This window comes from Passer domesticus, chromosome 3, assembly GCF_036417665.1.
Source record: "Passer domesticus isolate bPasDom1 chromosome 3, bPasDom1.hap1, whole genome shotgun sequence".
NCBI classification, from domain to species: domain Eukaryota; kingdom Metazoa; phylum Chordata; class Aves; order Passeriformes; family Passeridae; genus Passer; species Passer domesticus.
In genome coordinates this window covers 101,618,757-101,632,115 of record NC_087476.1, presented here as the reverse complement: position 1 = coordinate 101,632,115, position 13,359 = coordinate 101,618,757, and the positions used below count along the sequence as shown (strand labels likewise).

The 13,359-nt window shown below is 41.7% G+C and overlaps 1 protein-coding gene and 1 long non-coding RNA gene across 4 annotated transcripts; one reads left to right on the top strand and one right to left on the bottom strand.

Annotated features, from left to right (window-relative positions):
- Positions 1-968: 968 nt before the first annotated feature.
- DPY30 (dpy-30 histone methyltransferase complex regulatory subunit) lies at positions 969-7,133 on the top strand. Of its 3 annotated transcripts, none has more exons than XM_064414743.1 (5): positions 969-1,121; positions 1,559-1,632; positions 2,327-2,374; positions 3,531-3,673; positions 6,901-7,133. In XM_064414743.1, the coding sequence occupies exons 2-5, from the start codon at positions 1,597-1,599 to the stop codon at positions 6,971-6,973; spliced, it is 300 nt and encodes a 99-aa protein (XP_064270813.1). In that variant the 5' UTR covers positions 969-1,121; positions 1,559-1,596; the 3' UTR covers positions 6,974-7,133. The 3 variants fall into 3 exon arrangements, with proteins under 3 accessions (XP_064270813.1, XP_064270815.1, XP_064270814.1); XM_064414745.1 differs by lacking the exon at positions 969-1,121 and adding an exon at positions 1,431-1,454; XM_064414744.1 differs by lacking the exon at positions 969-1,121 and adding an exon at positions 1,442-1,468.
- A 4,619-nt stretch (positions 7,134-11,752) lies between these two features.
- On the bottom strand, positions 11,753-13,293 carry LOC135297316 (uncharacterized). The gene is made up of 2 exons (XR_010359345.1): positions 13,216-13,293; positions 11,753-12,398 (listed from the first exon to the last, which is right to left on the bottom strand). It is a non-coding gene; the product is annotated as an uncharacterized LOC135297316 (long non-coding RNA).
- Between the last annotated feature and the right edge of the window lie 66 nt (positions 13,294-13,359).

The following is a 13,359-nucleotide window of genomic DNA, read 5'->3' as shown; positions in this document are numbered from 1 at the left end:
TCTGTTCTACAAATAAAATACTGAGTGATCCCAGATTATGGCAGATATCTCCCTGCTGCACCCCTGACCTGCACACAGGAGCTGAGACATTCCCAGAACTGCAGACAGGTAATTCAGTGCACAAGCAAGTTTCCCCCAGCTTACAGCAAGAAAGAGCATTTGGTGGGGCGTGTTAATTAAAAGGATATGCCAAACTGAAATCACTGCTGTCTGCAGTATTTGAGTCATTCTTCCAAAATGACTATAAAACTACTGGGTTGCTTTTTTGTTTGTTTGTTTATGCCTCATAAAATTACTTCTAGTTGCCCCTGGCAATGTGTATTTATTTTCTTAAATGACAGAGTGGAGTGAGGTTTTTTAATGACAGAACAGTACACAGTATACAGTTTTCTTACTGTATAAAATACAGAATGTTATCACATATAAAATAACATACAGACATACAGCAACTATTCACAACCTAGATCATTATTAGACAGAGAACCTATTAGTGCTGAAAAAAATGCAGCGATGTACATCAAGAATTTTTCTTCTGTGTTTTGTGATGATGTACTTCTATTATGAAAATATTATCAAGTATGTTCCAGGCTACTCATGAGAGGAGGAATATTTTTTGTATATGTAACTGTCCTTTAAAAAAATCTCTTATTTACTGATATAAAGTTTTAACATATTTTGTAATACCAAAGAAATTCTAGAAGCTTCAAGCACTGTTAACACTGTTATTTCATTTCAGACCCAAATCAGCTTCAGCAATGTTATTTTTCGCGAACACCACAGTGACCGGCTCAGGCACCAAGCCGCACTGATTTCGGAGCACGTTTCCGTCCCCAGCACCCCAGGCTGCTCTGGAAGCGAGCGCATCCCGCGGCTCCCATTCCCACAGGCCGCGCCACACGAGCCCGGCCCAGCCCCGCTCCCGGCCCCGCCCCCCGCGGCCGGCCCCGGGCTGGGTGGGGCCCGCGCAGGCGCAGTGCGCCGGGGGCCGGCCGCGCGACCGCTTCCCTGACGTCAAAACAATCCGCGACGGCGGCCGCGGGTGCTGCGGAGCCGCTCCCGGTGTCCCGGCGCTCCCGGTGTCCCGCGCTCCCGGTGTCCCGCCGCTCCCGGACCCACCGGCGGTGAGAGCCCTGCGGCCGGGCCGCCTCTGCCCCCGCGGGGTGCCCGGGGCACGGCCGGGGGCGGGCCCGCACGTGGCCGCGGTTGCGGCGCGGCCCCAGCCCGGCCCTGCCCGCGGGCGTCTCGGGGCGCTGTGGCGGGCACGGAGGGACGGGCGGAGGGAAGGGGATGCTCCGGCGTCCCGGGGGCATGAGTGCTGTATTTTCTAATCCCAGTACTGCGCTCTTCAGCGGATGTAACGCGAAACTTAAAGGCACTTCTGGGTTCTGCGTGCGGGAGAAACCAGTTCAAGTTTGGCGCGGGGGGGAGCACGGAGCAACTCCCTCTGCTTTCTAGTAATTGTGCCTTGGTAACCATTAGTAACCAAGTGATGCAATATCACTTCGCTCACATGGGCTTCGTCTCAGCCTACTGACCAGGTTTTTTATTGCTTGCCTAGATCTTCTTGGACATCCATCAGATTTCACCTTTCGAATCATGGAGGGAGAACAGATTATGGAGGGACAGCCACAGGTATTACAAGAAATGTTTTATGTGTGTGAAAAATGTGTATTTTATGATTGGCTTTTCACAAGTATTAAAATGAATATTGTATGTGTATGTTAGAAAGTTATGATGTATTAATTTTTGTTAATATAGTTTTAGGTTATAACATAATGTTAAAATAGAAACTATGCTATGCAAGATATTTGTTTAAGAAAGGATTCGCACCAGATAGGAGCCACAGGACACCTAAATCTTTCAGAGAAAGGGAATTTATTGCTCCCTTGTCAGCAGGAAACTAACTTCTTCCCACCTCGCTCAGACTGGAAGACGACATAAGGATTAAGAGGAAGAAGTTGACAGTGACCAGACAGAATCCTGTGTTTGAATGGAATTTATGCATCATGTATGAGATGTATGGATATGCAACAGGCAATTATTTTTAAGGGTTAATCCTCTGTTAATGGGTATCCTTTTTCGGGCTTGTGCTGCCCAGAAAAAGGTACCCGGACGTCCGTATCTCTTTGTTTTTATTGTCTCATATTGTCCTAACCTCAAATGTTCAAATTTTATCATTTTAATTATATTACTATTTTTATAACCATTTTATTACTGTTAAATTTTTAAAATTTCAAAAACAAGTGATTGGCGTTTTTCACATGTGCATTATGTTTCACGTGTAAAAGGAGAATTTTAGCTTTGCTAACTATGTGTTATTTTACAGGTTCCAGAAAATCCTCATTCCGAATACGGCCTCACTGAAAATGTAGAGGTAACACAGATTTTATTGCAGTGGAAGTCACATTTATGATTTGGGGAAATAAGTTAACTCCTGAGTCTAACTTCAGAAAATGTAATATTTTCAGTGGAGCTAAGCAATACCTGTCCCTGGCGGAAATGGCTGTAAATGTATTTTCTGTTGTGCTACTTCCATTGTTCTAAATGGTACTGACGTAGCTAATGAACCTTTTAATGAGTTGTGTCTTTTTTTGAAGTATCTTATGATTATTATGTGTTCTGTTGCTATCTGTGAGATATATATATTATGGCACAAAGAAAGCCATCCACATTAGGCTCAACCTGTGCTGAGTAGACTGGGAGAATCACTTCCTAACTCTATGGCATTTACTTCTTATTAAAGAAAAGCCTTCAGTCTCCCTTTATTATAAGTTTCTACTCTGTGCTAAGCTTTTGCAGATGCTATTTTAAAACATCTGGGAGTCATCTCTCTGACAACTGCTTGTCTCTATGCCTCAGCTTCCATGGTTCCTGCAGAACCATAACACATTGGTCCCGTGCCAGTAGATTCATGTACATTGCACTGAATGCATTTGGTTTACTGGCAGTGGGAGGGTGTCACTTTTCAACTACAGTTAATGGTGTAACATGATTCAGCACTTTTTGATCAAAAAGTACCTGGAAGTATTTTGCATATGATTTCTTCAAACTGTATATTTCTTCAAACAAGATCTATACTTGAGTAGAGCACAGTCACAAAGTACTTGACTTTAGCAGAGTCCCCTTTGTCAGGCTTCACCTGAATTCCTTGTGCTTTTAGCGTTTTGTGTTAGAAGCACAGGTGTACAGGAACCATCCAGCTGAGACTCTTGTTGGTAGTCATTCCTGTCTTAGTGGTGTAGAGTTCAAATCAGTGAATGCAAAAGCAGAAATAAAAATTACCAGATTGGATGTCTTCTCTTGTAGAAAACTTACCACTTCTAAACTTTGTTTCCCCAAAACGTAGGAATTTAACAGAGGTTCCTCTGGATTAGGTTTTTGTGCAAGGAAAAATATGCACTTAAATATTCTTAAAAGATGTACAGGAATTTTTGCCATTGAATTGCAGAGATGGGTACTTTGCACACACACTTTAAAATCGATGTGCCTGCTATTACCAATGTTCATTCACTTATTTTTTTTTAATTCAGAGGATAGTAGAAAATGAGAAACTAAATGCTGAGAAAACATCAAAGCAGAAGGTGGATCTTCAGTCATTACCCACACGTGCCTACTTGGATCAGACTGTTGTACCTATCTTGCTACAGGGACTTGCTGTTCTTGCAAAAGAGAGGTAAGATGCTTCTGTGTCCCTTCTGTTCCTAGCAAAGTGCAGCTCTCAAACTTGGGCAGTGCAGCACCTTTCAGGCCTCACACACCAAATATGGTTTTGCTCTTTGTAAGATCCTCATTGTAAAAGGTTTATGAACCCATGAATTGCTGTGATTGACCATGCAAGATGGGTTCCTCACTTAGGCACACACGGCATGACAGGAGTTTTTTTTATTGAATTCATGATCTCCCAGTGAGGTATGCTGCTGTGAAAGTTTTAGAGGGAAAAATGGGAGGGGTTTTGTTACTACTTTTATCACATAATTCACCTCAGAGAATTACTTTTATCACATAATTCACCTCAGAAACAAGGCAAGAGGATGTTCTAGTTCTGAAGATTTTTGTAGTGTGGAATTACAAACAGTTCTGCTTGACATTTAAGAGAAGGAAAGACAAATCAGGCATGACATGCATCTTTGTCAGAGATTAAAATACTTTCTAAAGAATGTGGCTGAGCCTGCACTGTCAACAGAGTAAGAAGCAGACTGCTGGTGTATCCTCTGGGTAAAGATTATGTTGTTGAGGTGCCCCAGCTCTCTTTACCAGTCAGTGTAGAAAGTTATGCTTCAATAAAAGCAAACAGATGTTCATTTCTAGCCTTCTGGTGTGTCCTCGCTAGTGGCAAATCGTGCTGCATGTAACCATCTCTCAAATTGAAATAATACAATCAAAAGCTGGTATAGATGACCACAATTGCATCATGGCACCTACAGTCAGAAAAACCATCAACAGTGTATGAACTTCAAAAGGAGTTGGGAATTGAAACTGCAGTGTACAGACAGCTAATTAAGCAAAATTAGGCACCTAGGAAGGTCCACCCATGTGCACACCTGAGGGATATGCAGATCTTCAGCTGACATCTGTGGGAGTTCTGCTGCAGACTCGATGTAAAACACAGCCCAAGGTTGATACCCCACCCTTGCACTCTGAATACCTGTGTGACAGGCAAACTTTTTCCTTTCCTTCCCGTTCTCCTTGCCTTGTCTTGCCTTGCCTTTTTTCCATCTTTTTTATGGGGGCTCATCACAGCAGTGAAATTGGATCATTGATAGGAGGAGTTGGGGAAAACATACAGGTAAAAATGTGAATAGTATGAACCTGCCAGGGCAAACTGTCTGTTCAGCTGAGCATAATAAACCCTCAGGAATGAGAAAGCTGAACTATCAGCTCTGCTTAAAATTGAATGGGAAAATAACTAGTGGATGCTAAGGTGTTTTTCAAAGGAATGTAGAAATGTTCAGGGAACAGCCCAGTACATCTGATGATCATGCCTGGAATTCAGTAGAAATTACTATCCAGGATAGTGAGCATATGAATAAATGAGATATACGGGAGGAGGTCAGCACAATTTTTGTTAGGTCTTTTAAGTGTCTTGGAGTTTATTGAAGGAGTCAGCCAGCATACATAAAAAGGAATGCAGATGATGTAGTCTGTTTAAATTTGCAAAAAGTTTTTCACATAGTTATTCACTAACAGCTTTTAAAGAGAGTTAGTTGCTGTTGAGATTAAAGGAAATACCTTTATATGGATGAGGAACTGATGGGAAGATATGAGATAGAGGGTAGAAGTAAATGTTGAATTTTCATGGTGAAACAAGCTTAACACTAGAATCTAAGAAAAGATCACTTATAACAATTTGAAGAAGTGGCTGAAAAGTTGTTAATGAGACTGAGTTTTACAGACCAGATTAGAGAGTTTTGTGTTTCAGTTTCTGTTTTTTTTTTTAAGTTGACCAATTATAGATAATTGCACAGGAACTTCATAAAACTGAAGACTGCCATGAAAAATTTAAACTGACAGAAAGTGGCATTGAATCCAAATATAAAATTGTGGACCTCAGAGAGTGGTTAAAAACAGTACTGACAAAATGTTAGATTCTGAGCTGAAAATTACCCTTGTGGAAAAATGTTAAACTGTTACATGTGTATGCCAAAGCACTGCTTTAATCAAAAATAAATTCTGAATGGTGGGACTTAGAAAGTGAAGGGGTAGAACCAACTTAAAATTAAAAGAGTAAAAAACAAGCGTAATGTCACTGTTTAAATTTGTAATGTTCCTGTATTTTAATATTATGTATAATTCCCCTGTATTCTGGTAGAATGTGACAAAGTGATCATAAGTATGGCATGCTGTATGTATATGGAATGACTGAACAGATGATATCTAGAAAAGAGGCTTCTGTGGACGAACATATTAGGAGCCTGTTAAATCACAACAGCACAGAGATGACATATGGGGATGGACTGTTTATTATCTCTTCTGATACAGTAATCAAGTGAAACAAAGCAGGTAGCAAATTCATAGCGAACAAAAGAGCTGATCCTTCACAGCTCACATAATTAAGCTATTTTTTTGCTTTCAGTTGAGGACATTAACATTTTATTTGTGCTCAAGAGGCAACTGGTCAAAGCTGTAGTGGAATCCACCCAGGACTATTAAGAGTGCCAGCTCAGGAATTGGTACATTCTTGGAAGCCAAAAGGATGGTCCCGAGAAGTATCTCTGCATATTTTTGTTGTTGTTTTTGTGCTCTTTATAGGCATATTTGCTCACTGCCAGACCTTTGGTTTGACCTACTGTGGAATGTCATTTATTCTGTGCACAGAATCCAGATTAGCAGGATTCACATGGTATAGCCGGAGGAGTTATTTTTAAAAAACACTACAGATTAAGGCCAGTGATGAAAAGTGTTTATTATTGACTACTTGCAAGTTACAGCACTTCTCAAACTTGAAGATTTGTTGTGTTTGTTTCAGGTGCCAGAAACCATGAAAACAACTCTTAATACACTAAGCTACACAATAACCACTTTAAAAAAAAAAAAGCAGAGATTCAGTTTTACTTTAAATAGCATGAGTTAAAGAAAGAGGCAAATTCTTGTCATATCCAATGACGTACATACAGTATTTATGCTCACAGACTGTGGTTTTAGGTATGTAAGTATGTAACTGTTCTAGCAATTTAGTAACATTGAACTCATGGTGACTAAGACCCCTTTTTAAAAACTTTCTAATTAGACATAAACTGGAAATTTACGGAGTCACTCTAGGTAGTTGGTCATCCCGAAATCAATGCTTAGAAGTGTTTGGGAGGAGCTGTATTGCTTTTAAGGGAAGGTGATTGGTCCTTCATCTACCTAATTTCATATAATAAAAAATAACTGCTTTTGATTTACTTTTTTTCTTTGCAGACCGCCCAATCCCATTGAATTTCTAGCAGCATATCTTTTAAAAAACAAGTCACAATTTGAGGACCGAAATTAACTCCACAAAAATGAGGACAGTTTGGCTGCTAGACTGAAATGCTCATTTGCCGTAATTTGTTTTCTGCTGTAAAAATCCTTTAGCCACGTTGTTGTCTTTCTTAACTGCACAATTTGCTTTATCTTTTGAGTTTATTTAATAAAGTACACTTTACATTTAATTGTTCTCTTGTTTTAAACTAGCTATTAGGGGACTTTCAAAATAAAGTACTGAAACTGCACTACTGGATGAAAGTATGAATAACTGCATGGGGCTACGTCCTCCGAATGCATGACAGAAAGGGGAACAATTCATTACAAGAACCACATGGCTGATAATTTATATAACTTAATTAGGGTTTATATAGCACCCTCCAGTGCAACATGCCTAAACAGAAAGCAAATAAATGCAGAACAATTAAAATTTATTTATTGAGTAGAGAGGAGAGAACTTGCTTCAGAACACCAGGAAATAGGTTTAGTTAAAACAAACAATGAGATCCAGCAGCTGAACAGATCACCTACAGACATACATCCACCATACATTAATGAGGTGTGCTGTTCAGCATTTGTCATTGATGTCCTAGGATTGGATTCAGTCTACTGGATTCAGCTGAAACACAGAATTAATTTGGAAGTGATGTATCAGGGTTCTGTAATTCAGGTCTCTGTACTGCTACCCTTAGTCAAATTCTCTAAAAACTTGCAGGTCTTGCTGTTAGTCTTAGTAGGAAGGTTCTCACTATTTTACATACATCTTTGTATCTTAAAACAGAAACATTGTATTAGTGCAGTCTAAGAGCAGTAAGAGTAGGGAACAAAAATTGAAAGAAGCCTGCAAACCCCAAATGAAGCGTAAAAGCTGTCTTTTGGACAAAATTTGGAAGGAGATTACTAATTCTACTGCATTGTGGTGAACAGAGTCTCCGTCAAACAGTGACACTACTAAAAAGATACTGAAAGGATTTTAACAACAGTGTTTTGACTTTCTGGAATGACTAATAACATTTAAGTGAAGACAAGGAAACACCATAAGGACTTGGTGCTGCTATTTTTATTCCTAAAATGGCATTCCAACGTTTCATAAGAAATAACTTTGCAAGACTGTAAGAACTGTTAAATGCAAAGGGAATCTATGCTGCTCCCCAGCTTCTGTGTTGAGAATTTGTGCAAGACCAAACAAAAAGAAGCAGTTTCACTTTTAATCCTCCCCAGACAGAGCAATTTTCTTAGATTTTTGTACCTGAATTCAGAATACAATCAGATTTCTTACCTGACAGTAATACCTGTCAAGCAGCTGCACAAAACTTGAAACACTCTGGCTTTCTGCACAGCTCTTGCATCAACCTGGAATCTCAAAGCATCAGTGCCAGTACTAAGGGAAGCTGTCCCTGCCAGCAGTGTGCCATCCACTCAGCTGCTGGTGTCACTGGTATGTGGTGTCATCTGCTGTTACTTTCCCATCTAGACTAGATCTTTAATTCAAGAGAATGAAAAACCATGTTCACACAGTGATGGTGTTAGAAGATTTACTACGGCAGCTTTTCTGGGCAGCCTGTTGTAAGAAATAAATTGCAATGTGACTAGCAGCAGTAAACTTACCACTCTTAAGAGTTATATCTTAGTGATTCCTGTGAAGGTATGACAAGTCAACAAGATAAACACAACCATTTCCCTTTACTTGTTAAATTGGCTTCACCCATTTGAGATCTTCTGCATAGAAGATACTCTGTAACAGGAATAAGTAGCAAGGTAATACCTGAATTATCTAGTTCTCAGTTACAAAAGTAATGATAAAGCCTAAATTTTAAAATCATTTACTTGTTTTAATCTCTTCACTACAAAACAATGTGAAAAGACTTGACAGATGCTTGCTATCCCAATTTAATCTAGAAAGTGGTACTGTTTTTCCACAGGAAATAACAGTTCTGAAAGCTTCAAGATAAATTGTATTTAATGTTGAAACACAAATACATTTAGAGTAAAAGCTTGAAGAAGTACTTTAAAATGGCAACTTTAGATGTAAGACAAGCCACTGCTAAGTAGCTGAAAGCCATTATATCTTTTTAAAAATTATTTTTGTATTGTTCACTATCTCAGATAACTGAGTATATGCTCCAAATAACAGTAAAATTGAGTAGAAAATAAATGAAATACCTAGTTTACTTGACAGCATGCCTTTCAAGATTGCTATTTTAGATCTCCAATATCCAGAAGTTACTATTCAGTAACTGTGAAAGAATTATATATATGTCACATATAGTATTTTGAAGTGTGCCTTTTTAACTGCTTCTACTGAGAACATTGTCATTTACCTGGAAGGGAACAATGACAGAAGAAAGGATTTCCCACTAAAAGCAATTCTGATCAAAGAATTCTACATTCTTCTACTCTGAAGCCTGTTACCACCTAAAATTACAGTTTGACTTGCCAAATCCTTTTTTTTTTTCTCCTCTGATTTATCAAGGACTTTCTCCAAAATCAGTACATGTCTTTGAGCAATCCATTTTATTTTCTGAGGCACTGTCACCATTGTAAAAGCGGTCTGATCAAAAGAACTTTTCTCTCCCTATCAGACTTTCTGGAAATAAAAGACCTGCTTTCAAATAAGTGAAAAATCTGAAAAATTCTGAAAGATACAAGCAGTTGAAACCCGTAGGTTGGAAAGGAAACATGAGAAAAATTCCTATGCCTACCACGCTTCATAGAGTGGAGGTTTTGATATATTCTTATCATTGTACTAATTGCATAACAAATTATTCTTAGCCAAGCCTTAGCTTGTGTTCCCTATGCCATTTCATAGTCAGGATTCATTTTAAGAGTGACTACATAGCCTAGATCACAGAAATGCAGAATGCCAGCTGCTACAGAAAGAGGCATTTTACCATGATGAAAAGTCTATCAGCACCGTTTCTGCCAATGTTCCCATTCAAATACAGTTCTAAGCAAGGACTTCAAATGTAAATGTACCATGAATAATTATGGGGCAGTTTACATCAGTGCTAGTGCAACACTGACTAGGAATTTGTCATATTCCTATTCCAGAAGAGAGCTTTCAGCTCTCTTCTAGAAGTTTGCTTCGCAACTGTGTGTAACAAACCCGTTTTCCAAGAGGAGCCTAAATTGATAAAAGATTGGTGGGTGGTTGAGAAGTATTTACAAGATGGATAATTACCCACTGATATTATCTCAGATGCTCTTATGTTGCACAGGAAGTGGAGATGTTTCCCTTGTAAGGACTGTGAAGCTGGGGGTGAGGCGGGGGTGTCTGCTTTTAACAGTAGAAGGAAGGACTGGTAGGAACAGCAGGTTCCTCACATGCAAAACAACAGTTTGTAAATAGAAAAACCTAAAGTAACAGTGAACAGCTTCCTGAGAAGGGAGGGGACAGGAAGCGGGCATTGTGAAAAACACCATAGGGAAGAACCACATGCAAGAGGACAATGAGAGCAAAAACCAAGAAAGCAACAGACCATGAAAGCTGGGCCGGCTGAAAACCTCCCATCCCAGCTGGTCACAGGGTGTTCCTGAAGGAAAACACTGCATGCCAGGTAAGGAAGAAACTGCCAACAGACATGCATGTGCAGCACAGGTCTGTGTTTTAAGGGTGTGCAAACCTGGGGGATTGTCCACGCATTGTATCAGAGAAAACTGACTGGAATAACAGCTCGGAACTGTTAAGTGCTCCTGTTACTGTTCCCCATACAAACAGTGCTTGGAAGAATTGTAGATGAAGCAGGAGCATCTCCCACCCAAACCTGTGCTTCACATCATTCCACTGAAAGCTCAGCCCAGTTTCTCAGGTTTTGGCTACAACATTTCTATACTTTGTGTCCTGAGCACCAGGAAGCCCAGTGCTGCCGTTGGTGGGATGGACAGTTCCCTGTGGAAGGGGACCCATAAGGATCCAGTCCAACTCCTGGACCTGCACAGGACATGCCAAGACTCACACCATGTGTTTTCCAAACACTTCTTGCAGAGCTGAGTGCTGTCTGTTTCTGCCTCTTCCTTTTACAGGTGTACTGAGGGAGCACATCACCGGCCCTCACACAAACAGCTGATGATCAGGAGAGGACAGTTACCAACAGGAACCCACAAATCACTAAACACTGCTCAGTGGTATGAGGACCACTGATGATAGGGTACAAATTAATATCTTACTGTCACTCTTAGCAGTGGAAATGGCAGAAGTTCCTTTTGTAGTGTTATGGCTGACAAGCTTTGTCAGGAGCAAGCAAAAATTGGAGGATGTTCTTCAGCCTCCATGAGCTGTGGACTGACAGTGTTAATGGATAACAGAGAAGGGCAGAGATTCACCTGGCTGTGAGGGTTTGGGGCACATACCACAATTTAAGGATTAGCAAAAAGCCTGTGCTTTCTGTGACCTGCTAACACTGAGCTGTAGTGTTCCTCTGCATCCACGTGGATGCCATGTTCATATTACATCTAGTAAAAACTTCATCCTAATCCAGGAGAGATAAAACTAGACACAAGGAAAGAAAGGATAATGAGGAAAGCAAGGGAAAAGGAAGTTTAAAATGAAGCATAAGGAGAAAAGGAATCCAGCCTGTTATATAGCAACAAGAAGAAATACATTTAAGGAATTTTAAAAGACAAGCTGAAGAGGGAAAAACCACTACCAAAGAAAGGTAGTACACCCAGAAGAAAATACTTATGTTTTTACTTACTAAATCATCTGGATTACTACTCCGAAGTTCTTATATTTTAATTTAATTGAAAGGGAAATGCTTAGAGAAAATGAAAGCTTTTCCTCTAAGTGATAGAAAATAATACCAGATAATTAAAAATTATGTTTTATTATAAAATGTTCCTCCTAGCAGCCTCTTCTAACTCTTGGTGATGGACTGTGGGACAATAACTTCAATATACCCCAATGTGACCCTTTTTAAAGTATAGAATCACACATATTTTTCTCCATAAAGTAGAATTTATCCTCTGCTGCATTTGTTAACTTTATTGAAGGATCATTCCAGGAACTACTCTTACTACTGAGGTTTATGTAAACTATTTGAGAGGTACAAATGGGTATCACAACTACCAATATAGATTTATGTTGAAACAGCCAGGTAGGGTACTTCTTCTGGTCCAGGTAGCAGTTATAATCTGCATTAACCTTTTTGAAGCCACTGTTTGTAAAATAACAATAGGATACTGTAAGGCTATGTAGAGCAGTGAAGGCTTCATAAAACATTAGACATCTGCTGGGATAATCGGGGCCCATTTCCTCAGGGCTACCTATTAGAAATATTATTGATTGGAGACCCCAGTCCTTACTGCCCCTCAGCTGTGGGGGCAAGGCAGTGTCATGGGCGCAGAGGAGGATCAGAGGTGCAGAGAGGAGACCAGCCATGCCTGCTGCACGAGCCTTTTTGATCTCCAAGGCACACTGCAAATAATGCCTTTGTCCCCCCGCTTCCTTTGTTTTACTGTAAAAAAAAAATCAAAACCACAGATAACCAAGCGAACAAAACCAAAACAATCCCCCGAACCCGTGTATTTTGCCCGCATTTATAACTGCCTGGAGGACTTTCCGAAGAATCGGATGACAAAGGGGAGCAGGAGAATGTGTTTGCCGAGCGGCCCGCACGGGCTCCCCTCACAAAGGGCCGGTCTGCGCCAAGGCCTCATGGCTGCAGCCCCGCGTCTCGGCCGCTGGCTCCTCTCCGCTGCTTGCACCTCTCACGTCAGCGGCTCAAATGGCTTTTTCCCTCCCCCCTTTTGTGCCGGCCATTCTCCCTCTTCAGCTCTGCCTCGTTAGCTATTCTGAGCCACGCTTGGTGTCTCCATGGCAGCAGTCCATTCACCAGATAATAATGAAATAAAAATTAAGGGAGGTATGGAGCTGAGAAGAACCGGAGACTTCCACACAGCTATACTCTCACTGCCCTCGCTCCGTGCCACGGCACGGGCAGCGAGGCGTAGGGCAGGATCCTCGTTCGGAAACACGGAGGGCCAGCGCAGCAGAATTCACGTTCCCAAGGATGCCTTTGGGAAACGGTGCCCCGTCCCTGAGCCCTCAGCATCCCAGCCGCTCCCAGCGGCCGTGCTGCGGGCGCGGAGGAGGCAGCGGGAAAGGCTGGCAGGGGACAGCGGGGAAGGCAGGGGACAGGGAGGAAGGCAGGGGACAGGGAGGAAGGCAGGCAGGGGACAGGAAGGCAGGGGACAGGGAGGAAGGCAGGCAGGGCCATCGGGGGCGGGGGTGCCCCCGGGGGTCTCCCGGCCCCCCCGCCCCGCTCCCCTCACCTGACCCGCGCCCGGAATCTGCCCCGCCACCACGGAGACACGGCCCGGCCAATCAGCGCGCACGGCACCCATCACCATGGCAACGCGCCGGCCAATCCGCGGCGGGCTCCCCCACCTGGCCCCGCCCCGTACCCGCTCCCCCGC